The 18,322-nt window shown below is 49.7% G+C and overlaps 1 protein-coding gene across 1 annotated transcript; it reads right to left on the bottom strand.

The window, feature by feature from the left end:
• Nucleotides 1–275: 275 nt before the first annotated feature.
• Nucleotides 276–17,911, bottom strand: MED1 (mediator complex subunit 1). The gene is given in 18 exon segments (XM_030966083.1): nt 276–4,738; nt 4,741–5,975; nt 6,985–7,090; nt 7,192–7,287; nt 7,896–8,097; nt 8,947–9,065; nt 9,675–9,799; nt 10,423–10,534; nt 11,260–11,349; nt 11,571–11,644; nt 12,025–12,099; nt 12,275–12,346; nt 12,693–12,721; nt 13,370–13,502; nt 14,337–14,391; nt 14,951–15,029; nt 15,730–15,836; nt 17,764–17,911. Coding segments are annotated over 18 exon segments (4,746 nt in total). The 5' UTR covers nt 17,792–17,911; the 3' UTR covers nt 276–2,729.
• Nucleotides 17,912–18,322: the final 411 nt, after the last annotated feature.

The raw sequence follows: 18,322 nt of genomic DNA, 5'->3' as shown, positions 1-18,322 counted from the left end.
CCCCCGGTGCCGGGGCTGCGGGACCCCCCCCCGGCCCGCAGGATGCTCCCCCCGGTGTCCGGGGGGCTGCGGGGATCGGGGGTCCCGGCAGGGGGGGCGTCCCCCGCCCCTCCGCTCCCTTCCGGGAGCAGCGAGTTCAACCAATCAGCGCGCGGCGCGGGGGTGACATCATGGTGACGTCATTCTCGCGGGAAAATCAAGCATGGCGGGGATGGCCTTGTGACCCCCCCACCCCCACCCCCCCAGCAACACCGACACCGATTTGTACGAAAGGGGTTTATTTGCATGTAAATAAAGATGTTCTCTGCGATATTTCCAAAAAAGTTGAAATTCCACTTTCCGCCCAAAAAAACTGCCGCGGGAGCCGGGATATTTACAATTCCAGCGATTTTCCAGCCAGGGATTTATGTACATCATGATAATCGAGGAAAAGGACCAGTTTCTTTTAATCTCCGTGTTCACTTCACCACCTGAGATTAAAAGGTTTGGCTTATATTTAATTTTCCACTTTATTTTTATCTTTCTGAATACTGAAAGATGTAAAATAATTGAGAATATAAGCAAAAATATTCCAAAAATAAACCATTTCTCAGAGCCCGAGCACTGACACCCCAAAGCTTCAGCGTGGTCATGCACCTCAGCTCTCCCAGGACTGACGTCATTGGAAGGGGACAGGGCACCAAAATGGGGTGAAAAGCTTCAAATTTGGGCTGGAGGAGACGTTGTTCCCTCTGTTCCCACCTTCCACAGGGGGAATTTTGGATACTGAGCTTTGGTCTGGGTGAGGGGAGAGGAAACGAGTGCAGCTTGTTCCTTTTCAAACAGGTTTTTGTGGCAATTTTGCTGCTTTCCCTTCCAACTTTTAGTGTACAGCACAGCAGGAAAACACAGCTCTGGCTGAGGATGAGTCCAGGGAGCCATCCTGGGGGATTCCCAGCCTGGATTCCACTTCAAAGTGCTTTTTTTGGAAGGCTGCTTGTGCCCCCTCACACAAGTTGAATCAAAGTGATTTTGTCCCAAAAAAATTGATTAAAAAAAAGCAGGAGGTGGGGCTCCAGAGGCTGAGCTGGCAGCATTCCCAATGGAGCAGGGTGTCCAGCTGAATTCCTCTGGGATTTTGTTGCTGACATCCTCTTTGCAGCACCCCACAACTCCAACACTGTGCCAGGTATCAGCATTTGCTCCAGGTTTGGATTTAATTCCCATTTTCCTATCATTTCAAGCTCTGGCTGTGGTGTGCAGGACAGCAGGAGCAAAGGATAAATACTGGAAAATGTAAGGAGGGAAAAGTTCTGGGGGAAGTTTGGGAGACATTCAGGCTCCCACGCTGTGTAGGAGCCCTGGAATTAAACTGGAGGCAGGAGCAAGGGGTGAAAAATCCCTACAATTATCGCATTAAAAACACTTTCCAAAAAAGCTGGAAACCAAACAGCTTTCCTGGGGTGCCCCTGGGGTCAGCCCAGGATGGGAAATTTCAGTGGTTTAAAAGAAAAACTCAAATCCTTGCCAACTTTTCATGCTGCATCCCCAAAGGTGAAGCACAATCTCAATTCCCACGGGGAAATCCTGGCCTCCAGCACCACCAGGAAAATCCAGTGGGAGCAGGATCCTGCTCAGTCCATAATTCCACAGGAGATGTGTTTGCAGAACTCCTGATTTCCCACATTCCACTCGAGTGAATCAGATGAAACTGCTTTTAAAAATAAAACACTCTCCTGAGCCTCTTTTCCTTTCAGGGACCACAAGATCAGCCCGGAGAGGATGCCTGAGTCATGCTCCTAATTCCAGCCAAAAGGGGAAAATCCATCTTCTAAGGAAATCAACACTTCTGCGGCAGCTCTGATCCCAGCTGAGCCACTCTGAGATTGTTTTCCAAGCAGGACAAGGGCTCCTTTAGCTGGAGAATCCTTCCCAGGATTGTGACAACTCCCAGCACAGCAGCACGAGGAGATTCCAGGGAAGCTTGGTGCAGGCAGGAATCCCTTTTCCATTGAGATTTGCTGGAATTCCACTGTGCTGGAACGTCACCAAAGCTGCAGAGCCACCCAAAGCCATGGGCTCTGCCCAAATTCCCACTGGGGGAAAACGAGGAGCACGAGGTGTTCCCACGTGGAGGTGAATAAATAGCTAAAATAAATGGGAAGGCAAACCCAAGGCAGCAGCAATCCCTCAGAGCCATGACCTGGGATAAAACCCTGATTTCCATGAGGAAACAGCGCCCAGCTTGAGCTGGGCATTGAATGAAGGAATGCCGTGGGAGTAAAATAAATTAAAAACCTCGTGGTTTTCCTTCTTCCAAAGAATTAAAACCCAGCCTTACAACATTTTCCTAAAATAATTACTTTAAAACTTCCTACATCCAAAAGGAGCTTATCCTGAATGGGAAGAGGGCAGAGGGACTGGGATCTCCCAGACCAGCCTATGTCTGTTTGCTCCATCTGGGAGCTGCTCCCGCATTCCCACACTCGGCTCCATCCCCGTGAACTCCCACAGGGATGATAATACTCATAAATTCATGAAGAATGGAAGTGCCCACAGGATGAAGGCCACAGGCAGGGACCTGGCTGCTGGCACTCACATCCTTCTGCACAGACCTTGGTGGTCTGAAAATCTTGGAAATACTTTAGAAATACTTATTTTTCCCCTCTCCAAACAGATCTGTGTGGCAGGCTTGAGATGAATCCTTCCTTCCTTCCCTCCAGGACTTGCACACAGCTCATCTGAGAGAATTAATTGCCAATTAGAGCAACATCCATGAGATCATCATCCTCCTCCCCGATGAGGAACTCGGGGCTGGCCCGGGACGGCCGCTCGGCCGAGAGGATGGCGTTGCTGGCCATGGCCAGAGACTGATCTGCTGAGATGGGAGACTTGGACCAGCTCTCAGGCTTCATCCCGTGGGATTTCTTCTTATCCCTGTCCTTATCCCGCTCCCTCTCTCTGTCCCTGTCCTTGTCCTTCACTTTTTTCTTCTCCTTTTTGTGCTTCTTGTGCTTCTCGGCGCTGTACTCGGGCAGGGGCCGGATGCCATCGTCAGAGCTGGGGCTGTTCTGGTAGGATTTCTCGGCGATGGAGGAGCCCGACTCGCTCTCGCTGTCGATGTTCTGGGGGGTGTAGGCCGGGGATTTGCTGTGGCTGGGGGAGCAGCGCTCGTGTTTGGGGGTGGAGCCGCTGATCAGAGGGGATCCGTAGCTTTTGGAAGAAGCCATCTGAGGTCTCAGCCCGTCCCCGCCGCCTTCCCCGGGTTTCTGCAGAGTCACTTTGGCTTTAATGCTGGGGGAGCCACCATCGTGTTTGCTGATGATAATTTTGGCCACTCCGGTGCTTCCGACGTTTTTGGAATCCGAGTTCTTCTTGGAAGAGTCAACGGATCCTCCAGAAACGGAGACCTTCGATTTCTCCTTGTCGCTCTTCTCCCGCTTTCCCTGGAACTCCCCTCCAGACATGTTGTGTTTGGAGGACATTGTATGGCTTGAGGAATTGGAACTCGGCCCCATCTGCCCATCCATGGGGTCCTCTCCACCGGGCCCGCTCGTGACCACCCCGTGCTTCAGCTTGTCAATGACTGCAGTCAGAGATGGCTTCTTGTTTCTGCTGGGGGACTTCCCTTTGGAGCTTCCATGCTGGTTCTGGGATGAAGACATGGAAGACCCACTGGATGAAAAGGAAGATGAAGATGCCGTGGAGGAATTGGATGAGGGAGGTGGCTTCTGTGACATAGACCCGGAGGATCCCATTCCTGAAGAGGATTTCATGCTCGAGCTTGATCCAGTGCCAGACATGTGGGACCCACCAGAACCTGAACTGATGGGTGACTTCGCTTTAGACGATGGGGGAGTACCCGGGACAGGTTTCATGGGAGAGGCGAGTTTGTCAGACCCCCCCGAGGGCCTCGAGTGGGATGGGGAGATGTTTGGTTTGCTCATGGAAGGGTTCATGAGGGACGATGGCTTTCCTTGAGGTTTCATCTTGGCGCTGCCAGAGCCGGTGCTGAGGCCGTGCTTGGTGATGGGGGAGGATCCCGGCTTTCCCACCGACTGTGCCGAGCCCTTGGACTGACCCGAGCCAGAGCCGCCTTGGCTGGAGTAGAGGCTGCTGCTCATCTTTGAGCCAGAAGACCCTTCTGATTTGCTTTTAATTTTGCCTGAGGTTGAAGAGGAGGAAGAAGAGGAGGAGGAGGAAGAATGGCTATGATGGCTTTTGCTGCTGGAGGAGGTGACAGAACCACTACTTGTGTACTGGCCGTGTGAAGATGGTTTGCCAACAGTCACTGTTCCTTTTGGGATCTGAATGGTTATTTTTGGAATAGGAGGAGTAGCTACCCCGGGAGGAGTCTGGGATCTGCCCGAACTCCCCGGAGATTTGGACCCACCTGTGCTTGCTGGTGGTGTGAAGGGCCTGTTGGATGAACTGTGGGATGGAGATTTCCCATCTGTCTCCTGCTTCTTCCTCTTTGGGAGTTTCTCTTTGCTTTTGCCATCACTGGATGGCGTCCGGCTGCGCTTCCCTGGCTTCCCATCCATCCCAGCACCTGCCATGGCACTTCCAGACCCATTGCCTTCCTTTACCCGTTTCTGAGACTTCTCTTTTCCTAAATCCCCCGTGTTCAGCAAAGGGCTCTGACCTCCACTGTGGTGCTCCATGATGTCAGAGGACCCCAGTGCTTTGCTGGCAGCTGCAATAATACTAAAATCCACCGTATCGGACGGAGCGCTCCCCTTAAATTTATTTTCCCCCCGTCACCCCCCAAGACTTGCACCCCCAAATTAGTTAGAGCCTGGGGGGCATAGCCCTTAAAATCATCAGTGTCTCCGCTCTGACTGCTCTCATCAAAGTATTCCTCCCCAAAACCACTCTGGCTCTGACTGTTCAGCAAGTCAGGGTTGAAATCTACCCCGTCTGGAAAAAAATGGTTGGAGGAGTCGCTGTTGGGGCTCACAGCGGCGTCCGCGATCAGGTCCGCGGGGTCTGTGTAGGGGTTCTCACTACTGTTGGTCTGAAAAACATCGGGGTCAAAGAGGGCACTTTGTGAATGTCCTGAACTAGAAGAATCTCTGACTGGAGTCCCAATGGGTGGGCAGTCCTCAGTACTGGTGGGCAGCTTGGAAGCCTCCTCAGCTATATCCGAGAGGATGTCGGTGACATCGGCCCCGATGCTGTCCGAGCTGGACAGGCGAACCATCCTCTGGATGCTGGGCTGGGCGTGGGGCAGGGCCTGGGGGTATGTGGTAGGAGGAGTGCTGCACTGGCTGGGTGCTGGAGTAATATGAGGGGTGTCCAGGGTGTCTGCAGTCATGTTGACATCAAAAATGGGGTTCTGGGAGTCAACATCCATGGAAAAGAGCTCCCTCTGGAAATCGTCCTCAGTCTGGTGCTTGGGCTTGTCGGCCGGCACGCGGGAATTTTTTTTCTTTTGTTTATTTCCCCCAGGGCCCATTTCCATTCTGGGGGAGCCAGAGGAAGAGTTCTGCCTTTCCAGAGGGCTGCTCCCATAAAGAGTGGAGAAATCCTGAGGAGGATTCTCCTTAAGAAGGTTCATGAGCATGGGGTGGTTCTTGGTGTTGCTGGCTGGTGAGGATACTGGTGGTGGTGTGTGGTGGGGAGGGGTTGGACTTGAGCCAATGGTAGACCCCACACTCCCTGTGATCTGCAACAAACTAGTGAGAATAGGGTTCTGAGACACTTTGCTGAAGTCCTCCCCATGGCCCACCGAGTCATGCCTCTCTTTCATGCTTATGCTCATGTTAAACAAAGTAGTGATGGGCCCCCCAGGAAAAGTGTTGGTTGGGGTGGTGGTCCCACTCATTGGGTTGCTGCCTGTGGTCATGCCATACCCTGGGCTGCTGGCTGGGGGCAGGTTTTTCTTCACCATGTCTTCAACTGTCTCTGCAATGAGGGACAGGGCTGGCGTGTCGGCTTGGATGGTTTCTGCTTTCCTACGGATGGCTCTCATGGTGACAGGGATGGACATGCACCTGCAAGACACAGCACAGGGTCAGGTGGGGCTGGCTGCCCTCAGCAGAGGTCACTGGGGAGGTTTCACACCTCCAGCAGGTATAAAATGAGCATTCAGGGCCTTGCACAGGAGAGCAGCAGGTCCAGGTTTATGTCCCGCTTTTCTGCTTGAATTCAGAGAGACACCTGCACTTGCAATCCCAGAGGGAGGGTTAATCAATTATCTCTAATAACTGATAGCTGACAGATCATTATCTGCTAGTTAAAGAGCACAGAATCATGGAATGCTTTGGTTTGGAAGGGGCCTTAAAGCTCATCCAGTCCCATTCTCTGCCATGACAGGGTCACCTCCCACTGTCCCAGGCTGCTCCAAGCCCTATCCAGCCTGGCCTTGGGCACTGCCAGGGATCCAGGGACAACCACAGCTTCTCAGGGCACCTGTGCCAGGGCCTGGCCACCCTCACAGGGAGGGATTTCTACCCAATATCCCACCTAGAACTACTGCTTCAGTTTAAAGCCATTCCCCTTGTCCTGTCTTCATGAAGGAATCTGGGTTGTTACTCCAATTCTGGCAGAAAACACCTTGGTAAACCTGATTTCCTACAACCTTATAAAAATCCCAGGAGCTTAAAGCCCATCCAGTTCAACCACTCTGCCATGGGCAGGGACAGCTTTCTGAGCTCAATAATCAGTGATAACACCACATTCTCCTCAGGGATAACAAGTCTATAATGTGCTGGAAGCAAAACCAGTGGTTCCCACCCAAAAGGTGAGAGGAGTGTTGTGCCCTGGGAATGTCCTGCTTTGCTCTGAATGTGACTGAGGTGATAAAAGCTCTATGTAAACAACAAACTCAAAAATCAGTAGCTACAGTTCAATATCTGGCACTGAATTTTCAGCATGGCTCTGAGTTCTTCTCTCCTGCAAACAACCATAGAACAGCTCCAGAACTGCTGGATAAACACAAGATGGAGCAGAGCTCATCTGTGTGACTGGGAGAGCACAAGGTGGGACAAAATCCCAGCTTACCTTTGAACAACCTTGGCAATGAAATCATCTGTACAGATGAGGGCATCAGACAATCCTTTGTAGAGCTTACAGTTCACGTGGCTGGAGTCCTGCACATCCATCACCACTGCAAGAGAGCAGGGAGAGATCAAAACGCTGCACACAGGGTGAGGAAACCCTGCCAGCCCTCCCAAAAATGCTGCTCCTGCTGCCCCTGAGGCCACTTACCACACACCAGGGAGTCGTTCACAGGGTGCTGGAAGGATACACTGAAACAGGAGTCAGAGAGAGGACAAACTTCAAACTGCAGGATCCCAGGAGAATCTGAAAAACACAAGAACTTTTAACTGAGGGAACGGTGGAGATGAACCAGCGTGCATTCACATTTTCTAGAAAAATCCTTTCGCTCAGGATTTTTCTCCTGGGAAGCTGAGAAGCCTCAGAGAAAGAGGAAAACAAGAATTATCTGATTTACTTCTCCTGTGTTTTGCTCCTTCAGAATGTGTTTGGAGATTGTTTCATTGGTTTCTGCTGTGAGTTTTTTTCACTCATTGGCCAACTGGGGCCAAGCTGTGTCAGGACTCTGGAGAGAGTCACGAGTTTTCATTATTATCTTTTCAACCTTCTGTAAGTATCCTTTCTGGATTCTTTAGTACAGTTTAGTACAGCATTCTTGATATATTAATATATATGATATATATTAATAATAATAGTATTAATATAGTATAATAAAATAATAAATTAGCCTTCTGAAAACATGGACTCAGATTCATCATCCCTTCCTGCCACAAATACAATAAACCAGGGCCTCAAAACCCCCACACAGATGGGGGAAAATATACAAAGGAAGCAGCAGAGGCTTCATTTTTGATGAGGAAAACGCCCCAAAGCTCATCATTCTCATTTCATATTGCTCTGGAGGTGGCACTCACCTTCCTTCAGGACTGTCCTCTTGACACAGCTGCCTATGAGGGTGTTGTAGGCCACCTGGTGCCTGATGAGGCTGAGGATGAGGGGCACCCTGCCGGGGTGCTGGAACGCGATTTTGCTGAGCAGAGTCCCCTGGAGGCTCCGTCCGTCCGGGAGAGGAGCGTCCTTGTTCAGGAAGTAACAGTGCTGCTGTCCTGGAAGAGCCTGACCAACAATCCCTGCTTCAGAAGGGGATCATGGACACTCAGCAGTGCTCAGAGGCCACTGACACCGTGTCACCTTTGGACAAACACTGAGGATGTTTTCCTTCCACTCTGAACATCTGAATTCCTCAGCAGTAATACTGCCCAACAGCATTCACTGCTCCCACTAAAACAGTTTCACACTGGATGGCATCCACTCTGGAATTAACACTCATCCATAAATTTAAGGATTTCTCCCAAAATGCTGCAACTCATTCAGCCACACATCACTGGACAAACGGAAGGGACAGGCTCAGCCCCTCTGCTCTCCTCCCTGCAGCTGCACTCCAACAGCAAAGCATCTTTCAATACCTCATTTTCCTAAGCACCATGCTGATCACAGAATCATGGAATGGTTTGGGTTGGGAGGACCTTAAATGCCATCCAGTGCCACAGACTGGGACACTTCCCACTATCCCAGATGACCCCAAGCCCTGTCCCTGGACACTGCCAGGGATGGGGCAGCCACAGGATCCTGTACATGAATCCTAATGCTTGAAGAACAAATTTTGTCTGTGAATAAATGTCCTGCTCTGTTCTGAACGTGACTGAGGTGATAAAAGCCCTGTGTAAACAATAAGCTCAAAAATAAGTAGCTACAGTTCAACATCTGGCACTGAATTTTCAGCATGGCTCTGAGTTCTCTCCTCCAAACAACCACAGAACAGCTCCAGAACTGCTGGATAAACACAAAAATCATCTGCGTGATTGGGGGCACAAGGAAGCCATTTTGTTATCCCATTTGGAAGGCAGCTGAAGGCCCTGAGATGGTGCTGTGGATGGCCCAGGCTGGCTGGCAGTGCGCACTTACGGCGTAGAATCGCATGTTGTGGTTCAGGGGCAGCGGATCGGCCTCCTTGGACAACTCAAACTGGGTGATCAGCTCATAGAGGGGCACAAACGTGGGTGGTGTGTCAAACAGGGGGATACCTGAAAGGAAAAGACAGCAGGGGATGATGGCAGCTGAATCCAGGGAGAGATGGTGGTCAGATTTTCTGGAAAAATCCCTTCGCCTAAGATTTTGCTGCTGGGAAGCTGAGAAGCTTCAGAGAAAAAGGAAAACAATAATTATCTGATTTGCTTCTCCTGTGTTTCGCTGCTTTGGAATGTGTTTGGTGATTGTTTCATTGGGTTTCAGTGAATTGTTTGGACTTATTGGCCAATCAGGGTCAAGCTGTGACTCTGGAAAGAGTCACAAGTTTTCATTATTACTTTTTTAACCTTCTGTAAGTATCCTTTCTGTATTCTTTAGTATAGTTTAGTATTCTTCAATATAATATAGTATCATAAAATATAAAAAAAAAAAACAATAAAATGTTTTATCACAGAATAATAATTTAGCCTTCTGAGAACATGGAGCCAGATTCATCATTCCTTCCTTCCTCTGGGGACCCAGCTAATACAATAAAAACCTGCCCAGGTGTTATTAAGAACAGCACAAAACCCCAAGCACATGTTAAAAATCAGCAGCATTTACTGATAGCCACGAGGGAACATTAATAAAACCCCAGAGATGTGTCTGACAGGTCTGCAACCCACCTGTGCAGCTCTGCAGTTTCTGGATGAAAGCTCGAGACACCGGAATGGGACGTGGGAATTTCAGGAAGAAGCAAGCAGGCAAGTCCACGCTGTTGGCACTGGTGATCGAGGAGAAAGATGGAGTTCTGGAAGAATGGGGGGACAAAAGGTCCTGTGAGCTGCAGGGCTTCTGCTTTCACCTGACACAACATTTATGTTTGCTCAAATACACCTTAAAAATGAAGGCATTCCTCAGAAGCACCTGACAGCCCTGAAATGTCACTGTCATATTTTTTGAAAAAATTTCTCCTGGGAAGCTGAGAAGCCCCAGAGAAAAAGGAAAACAATATTATCTCATTTGCTTCTCCTGTGTTTTGCTGCTTTGGAATGTGGTTGGAGATTTTTTTTTATCTAGCATGTGAATTGTTTTAACTTAATGACCAATCACAGTCCAGCTGTGTCAGGACTCTGGAAGAGAGAGTCACTGGTTTTTTATTAGCATTTTGTTAAGCCTTCTGTAAGTATCCCTTCTCTATTTTTTAGTACAGTTTTTAGTATAACATTCTTTTATATACTATAATACCATAAAATAATAAATTAGCCTTCTAAGAACATGGAGTCAGATTCATCCATCCTTCCAAACGCTGGAGGTCTCAGAAAACACCACACTGAAACAGGCATTTCTTGGCCTAAAGGCAGCAGATGTGGAATTCCCGTAATGCTGTGACAATCCCCCCAGCTGAGTGCTGGCCTCAGGTCCTGCCCTTACCCTTTGCTGTCCACAGGATGGGAGCCCATGATCAGAGGAGCAATTGGAAGTTTGTGCATTGCCATGGTTCCCTCCACTGTCACTGACACATTCATACCCAGCGAGCGAGGAACTGCAGGGGGAAGCAGGAGAAGATGGAAAAAAAAAACCCACCAGTGGCAAGTTTTGTGGATTAAATATGAATTAAATATACTCTTCATCCCTGGAAGTGCTCAAGGCCAAGTTGGATGGGGCTTGGAGCAACCTGGGATAGTGGAAGGTGTCCCTGCCCATGGAACTGGATGAGCCTTGGAGTCTCTTCAAACACAAAATATTCTGTGATTCCATAAAATATTACTCTGGCTTTCCCCACAAGGCACAGAGCTCACTGTTCACCTTCAGGACCAAATGGACAACAGCCAAACTGACTCTTCTACCCAAATCCCCATTTCCCTCTTGCCAGGTGGACCAATTGCATCATCCTCAAAATATTTTCCAAATGTATTCGCGAGTTCATACTTTGCTCTTTGCAAAGCAAAACAAATTATGATTTTGGAAAATTTCCCTCTCTTTTTTTCCCTGACAACTGGAGCTTGGTTTTGGCATTGTAACAAGAGCCAGATGTCCATGCATAAAAACAAACTTTCAGTATGATGGGAGAGGCATAAGGCTGGATGGGGGATAGTGGAAGGTGTCCCTGCCCATGGCAGGGGATTGGAAGTGGATGAGCTTGGTTTAAACCCAAACCATTCTGGGATTCTATGTTCTTATTCAGGTAACAAAACAAATCCTATGTTAAAATAAGATTCACTGCAAGGGAAAAGGCTCTGTGTCCCAGCAGATCCCCAGCTCACCTACCATTGTTCTCGTGCAAAACCACAGGGGCTCCAGTGCCATCCTCAAATAAATCATAGGGGGAGACGTAATATTTGAGGTTCATCAGGAGACCTGGGGGAGAGAAACTCCTCATGAGGCATCCTGAGAAGTCATCCTGATCATCCCCACCCCACAAAGCCACACAAACACCCAAAGATTTTGTCCCTCTTTTACTTTATTATTTGTCATCAGTTAATGTGGAACTGTGACCCATACTTCAGGCCAGGAACAAAGAATTTTTTTAATTAATTAATTTAAATTAATTCATTTTTTTAAGAGTGAATCACAGGTACCTCCACTCCTGGGGGTGAGATAGCCAACACTGCCATGGAGGATCTTGTCCAGGGGGTTTGCATTGGTGGCTTGCCTGCAAGAGAGGCAATCACAGTCTGAAACAAGCCACAGCCACACCTGAAGCCAAAATCCATGTACTGAGACTGATTTCAACTCAAAATTCACATTTCTGGGACCCAAAGAGGGATTGATCAAAAACTTCCCACTGTACAGGCAAAACAAAAGCTGCTTTACCCTCTACAGCATGGCTGGTTTATCACTGAACCTACAGCAGTGAAACAAGGCCAAAGCTTTCTCAATTTAAACCACATCATCACTGAATCCACCTGTTACAAACTTTTATTTTGCCTTTTAGACTCTCTTCCAATCAAATCCTGCAGTTAAAAAGGAATTTCTCAGAGCTCTAAGCATTTATAGATACTTAGAAAACCACACAGACACCACAAAACTTACCAATACATCCCAGCCATCTTTTGGAGATCCAACTCCAAGGACTGCAGAGCCAAGTACATTTTAGTTTTAAGTTTGCTTAGAGGAAAAAACAAAAACAATAAAACAATATAAGAAAACTTGAAAGAACTGTGAAGTGCAAACCTACAAGCTTGGAGGGTTTTTTAATGTTATATGTGTGGGTATAAATAAATGTATTCTAGACTTGTTATTTCATTTTATATATGTGGATATAAATATATCCTGGACTTACTTGTCCCCTGGCAGCTTATACAGGTTCACAAGTCCCCTCAGATGCTTTGAAAACTCATCAAAATTTTTCTCTCTGAAAGGAAAAAGGTGGAAGTTACCAAGTATTCAAATGAGTAAGAGATAGGTTTCATTTTAAAAAGTGATATTAATAAAGATGCTGAGCCACTTAAAAAAAAGACTTTTGCTACATGAAAATGTGTTCTTTACATGATCCAGCTTTAATGTGCTGTGGGCTTTGAAGATACCTTGCACAGCAGCCAGAATCACAAGATCTGAGCCAAAGCCAGAAAATCCCCTGGAGAAGTGAAGACACTTTGTGGGGAAGGAGCAGTTGTGAAGAATTTTGTGTTTCCAGACATCAAATAGCATCAGATCATTACAGCAAAGAGAAAACACAACAACCCTCCCCTGTCACTCACCTCAGATGTTGCACCAGCTCTGGACAGCTCTGAAAAGGAAGGAACACACAAGGATGTCAGTGTGGGATGCAGCCACTCCAGGCTTTGTGCAGCTCTGCAGCTGGGAAATATCAGAGCAGGGAAATTCCCAAACATCAGCTTTTCCTGGGAAGCCACACAATGCTCACAACCACTTGCTGTGGTTCTACTTCTGCCCCTCAAGCCCTGCTGGGACAAGTCCAGGTAATAATATTTCCTCTTAAATGATTAATTTGAAATAAACTTCTCAAGCTGGGAAGATTTAGGTTGAAAATCTATGAGCTTACATAGGGATATTAAAGATGAGTTGTTTTGAGGAGAGGCCAATCAAACACCAAGCTCAAACTCTCCTCCACATGCAGAAGGGCATTTTCTCCCAGCACTCCACAATTTTTAACTTTCCATTCCCAGATCTGAGCTTTGTAAGAATAACTTCCCTTGGAAACACAGCAAAAACTTCCATAAAATTCTCAGAAAAACTGAGGTAACTTCCCCAAATAATTTTGCAAGTTGTGAATCCATAGTGTGCATTGATTAGAAAATCCCACAGGAGCAAACTACTCTGGGTCTAAGGGAATGTTAAATAAAACCCATTTCCTCTGCTCAAAATAAAGAGAATCCCAAAAGCACAATGGTTCCTCTTTGCCAGGAATACACACCACGGGGTTTTCTCCATGGTGAGCCACCTTGACATCACAGAGCAGCCCTGTAGGGTCCAGCTGCACCTCCACATAGAACATGTCAGAGGTGATGTAACACTCGGTGCCGTTCGCACTCAGGTGGGACCCGAGGCTGCCGGAGGAAACACAAGAGGAATCGCTGTGAGATGCACAGAAAAACCCCACACAGCCCCCAGGAAACCCCACAAAATCCCTGAATCCAAGCACACAAAACCCCCCACTCCAAGCACACAAAACCCCACAATCCAACACACAAAATCCCCAACATAAGCACACAAACCCCTCGAATCTAAGCACACAAAATCACCCCAATCCAAGCACACAAAACCTCACAATCCAACACACAAAATCCCCAACACAAGCACACAAACCCCTCGAATCTAAGCACACAAAATCACCCCAATCCAAGAGCACAAAAAAGCCCCCAATCCAAGTACACAAAACCCCCAATCCAACACAAACCCCACAAAACAAACCCCCCAATCCAAGCACACAAAATCCACACAAACCCCCAGTCCAAGCACCCAAAACCCCCAAATCCAAGCACACAAAACCCCCGAATCCAAACACACAAAATCACCCCAATCCAAGAGCACACAAAATCCCCCAATCCAACACAAACCCCACAAAACAAACCCCCAATCCAAGCACACAAACCCCCCCAATCTAACACAAACCCCACAAAACAAACCCCCCAATCCAAGCACACAAAATCCACACAAAACCCCCAATCCAAGCACCCAAAACCCCCAAATCCAAGCACACAAAATCACCCCAATCCAAGAGCACACAAACCCCCACAAATCCAACACACAAAACCCCACAAATCCAACACACAAAACCCCACAAATCCAGCACACAAAACCCCACAAATCCAAGCACCACAAGGCTCTGGGGTGGGCAGGGCAGCAGGAGGAGTCTGAGCCATTCAGAGGAGCAGACCCACCCGCTCTGCCTGGCGATGGACTCCAGGCGATCGGTCATGGCAGGCAGAGATGACACTGATGGAGGGAACAAAAACCAAACTTTAGGGAAAAGATCCAACATCCTCTAAGGAATTCCCACCAGCAATGAACCAAATCTGAGCTGGTTACTCCCTCCCATGTCTGCTCACACTGCCCCATGTGCAACCACACAGGATCTGTCCCCAAATACAGACATGAGGGTGTGCACAGAGAAACCCAAATATTCCCAAACTGCAAGGAGAAAACGGAATTTCTGCAAGTGGAATCCAGGTGTGGGCACTCACAGAATCAAGGAATGGTTTGGGTTGGGAGGGACCTTAAAGCCCATGAGGGACCCAAAGCTATGAGCAGGACACCTCCCACTCTCCCAGGTTGCTCCAAGCCCTGCCCAACATTTTCAGGGATGGGGCAGCCACAGCTTCTCTGTGAGAGAATTTTATTTTCCCAATAAAAGCAGCACAGCCTGACTGTCCTGCCTGGCACTGAGCTCAGTGTGTGATGGACCCCTGAGCACCAGGAACACCCTGTGTGGTTTTTATGGAGCATTTCCATAGTATTTTCCACCCTTTGGAGAGCACACAGAGAACACACCAACCTTTCAGGGCCTTCTGCAGGGTCTCCAAGCAGCTCACCAGGTGCTGGTGTCCCCCTGAGTTCAGCACCACACGTTTTTCCTTGGGCAGACAGAAGGAAAAAAAATCATTTTTCCTTGTTCCTCCTATGGTAACTTCTGGGCAGCCAAGTGAGGTTTATTTAGATAATTAAAAGCAGATTAGATTTCATCCCCAAATTACAACATCTTGATTCCTCTAGGTGAACAGTATCTGTTTACAAGCAGATTACAAAGGCAGGCCTGGAATTGAGTTATTTCCTTTTTAGTAACTTGGTCTAAATAGGCCTGAGCTGAGAGTTTTAGAGGTGGTGACAGAAAAATAAAGAGCTGGACAAACTTTTAATACTTGAGTATGGGCAGAAGGCTTTGCTGAGATCTCTCCTGCCTCCTGCTCCTCTTTCCCCCACCCACACCAATATTTTAAACCCATTTTTGACTGAGCCAGGGCTGAGTGTTGAGTGTCACTGAACAAAAACAATATCCACAAAACAACAAGTGACTGCTCCACAAAACAATATCCTGGAAGGGTAAGTAGCAGAAAATACAAGTTTGTGCCTTTTCCTGGCACTGAGCACTAATCTGTAATTAGGGGAGGGAAAAACACATCAGGGAGGTTTGGACATCCCTCCCTGCCCTGTACCCCTCAGGAGAGAGTGAAACCAAACCAAACCAAAAACAGCTGGAAGAGACCTAAAACCCAACACAAAGGCATGAGCAGAGAAGCTGCAGGCAGGTCCTGCTCAGAGCCCAGCAATGCTCACCATGACCTGCCGGACCAACTTCATGGTTTCTGTCCAGGGCCGGTTCTGGCTGTACTTGGCGTGGAGCCTCTCCAGGAGGGAGCTCATCTTGTTCAGCTTCTCTGCCTCTGGCACACAGGAATGTTCAGGAAACACCATGAGCCAATTTTGGAAGCTTTACAATTCAGAAAACTTCCCACCTTTAAGCTGATTTCAAAGAATTTTCTACCCGCTGGTTTAACCACAGATCTTGAGGTGAGGGAAATGTTATGGACCATCCCAGGTTGTTAAAACTAAAGGATCATGAAAATCCCATGGAATTCCTGTCTGGAAAATGCCCAGCTCCTGTTCTGCACCATCCCTGAGTGGTGAGGCCTCAACAGGTTCAGTTCTGTCAGGACTGGATCCCCAGGGTTAGACCTGGGGCAGGAAACTGAGGGTTTGGGAAACACGGGGTTAAAGCAGTGAGGTGAGTTTTGTGTCCTGGATTCCCCCTCTGCTCCCTCTCCCAACTTCTTGAAAGGTCCTCACACCTTCCATCATGAAAATCCTCAGCCAAGTCATTCCAGCTGCCAGTTGGCACAAATTCTGTGCTCAGACAGACAGCAGGACATGGGGGAGTGGCTGGAGCTGTGCCAGGGGGATTTAGGTTGGATTTTGGGAAAAGTTCTTCCCCCAGAGGGTGGCAGGACATGGGGGAGTGGCTGGAGCTGTGCCAGGGGGGTTTAGGTTGGATTTTGGGAAAAGTTCTTCCCCCCAGAGAGTGCTCAGGCACTGCCCAGACTCCCCAGGGCACGGTCACAGCCCCAAGGCTGACACAGCTCCAGGAGTGCTGGGACAAGGCTCTCAGGGACAGGGTGGGATTTTTGGGGTGTCTGTGCAGGGCTGGGAGCTGGACTTGGATGGTTCTGTGGGTTCCTTCCAGCTCAGCACATTCCATGAGTCCACAACCAGCTCGAAGCTGAGGGTGGTGTCCCCTCAGTGCTGCTCAAGAGCCAGGAGGGGACAAAGCAGTGGATGAGTGACTGGAAGGTGACAGAGAGAACACAGCTCTCAGGAACACTCAAATCCTGTATTTTATTGCCAAGAGACAGAGCTTTCCATACTTTCATGTCAAAAAACCCCAGTGGGCATCATTCCAGGATAAACCCTGTCCCCAGCCCCAGAGGGTCCAAGACAAACACGACATTTTGGTGTCACCTCACAGGATCCACCTGTCAAACTTCCTTACTGATGCTCTCCTAGCCCACAGACCTCACACTGAGTACTCCAAATCCAATGTAAGGAAGGAATGAATGTGTGCTGGGTGTTTTGGAATCTCCTGCTCTGGAGACATTCCAAACCCACCTGTATCCCCTGCTCCCTGGCAGAGGGGTTGGACTGGATGATCTCCAGAAATCCCTTCCAACACCAGCTACTCTGAGGTTTTGTTTTCAGGCACTTTATACCTCTCAGCTGCATCAACACAGGCTGAGGAGGTGGGAAGGGACCCCTGGAGCTCATCTGGTCCAAGCCCCCTCCTCAATCAACAGCGAGCTGGCCAAAATCCCAGGAGAGAGCTGGAAGGGACCTCTGCACATCACCCAGCCCAACCTCCCTGGCCAGGCAGGATCACCTGGGATGTGACTAGCTGGGTGTGGAATTTCTCCAGAGAGGGAGACCCCACACCCTCCCTGGGCAGCTGCTCCAGGGCTCCGACACCCTCCTGGAAAGCAGCTCTTCTTCATATCGAGGTGGAATTTGTGGTGTTTTCAGTTTCTCCATTGCTCCTCGTCCTGTCGCTGACTGAACAGAATCTGGCACCAAACCCTGACACCTCCTGGGGATTTCTGTACGGATTTATGGGATCCCCTCCCAACCTTCTCTTCTCCACAGCAACCAGGCCCGGCTCCGCTCTCCCTCCTCATCACAGAGTTGCTCCAGACCTCAAATCACCTTTGAGACCCTCGCCCGCTTCACTCTGCTGGGCGTCACCTCATCCCCAGCCCCCACAGGGCCCCCCTCGCTCCCTCAGTGGGCCGGCGGGAACCCCCGCGTCCCTCGCGCCGCACTCACCCTCGGCGCTGCCCGGCGCTGCCTTCATATTGCAGGTCCGGGGCCGGGATGTAGAGAGGGAGAGGGAGCGGAGAGGGATCGGGAGCGGGCTGGGGGTGGGGAGCGGGGGCGGCGGCCGGGCCGGGCCGCCCTCGCCCTCACACGGCGGCGGCCGCCGCCATCGCTGCGCCCGCGGCCGCGCTCCCGCGCTCTCGCGAGACTTCGCCGCGCTCGCAGGGGAGGGCGTGGCTCGGGAGCCAGCACGCCCCGCCCCCTCAGCCTGCTGGAAGCGCGGTGGCGGCCGCTGTGCAGCCCTAACGGAGCAATAACCGCCCGTTAGCCGGCGGTGCGCCGGGGCGGGCTCCACAGCGACCCGCCGGCGGCTTTAGAGCGCAGCGCGGCGGAGCGGGAGAGCGGCGGGAGGCCGGGGCGGCGGCGGCGCCGCCGCCATGGAGCTTTGTTGCGGGCCGGGCGCTAGGGGGCGCTGTCCCCGCCCCGCGCCCCAATAAAGTTGGCCGGGAAGGCGCCGCCGGCTGCGCGATTTCGCTGCTCTCGCGAGAGGACGAGCGCGCGGTCCCGC

This window comes from Camarhynchus parvulus, chromosome 27 (assembly GCF_901933205.1).
Source record: "Camarhynchus parvulus chromosome 27, STF_HiC, whole genome shotgun sequence".
Classification (NCBI taxonomy): Eukaryota; Metazoa; Chordata; class Aves; order Passeriformes; family Thraupidae; genus Camarhynchus; species Camarhynchus parvulus.
This window is presented reverse-complemented; position numbering and strand designations above follow the sequence as displayed.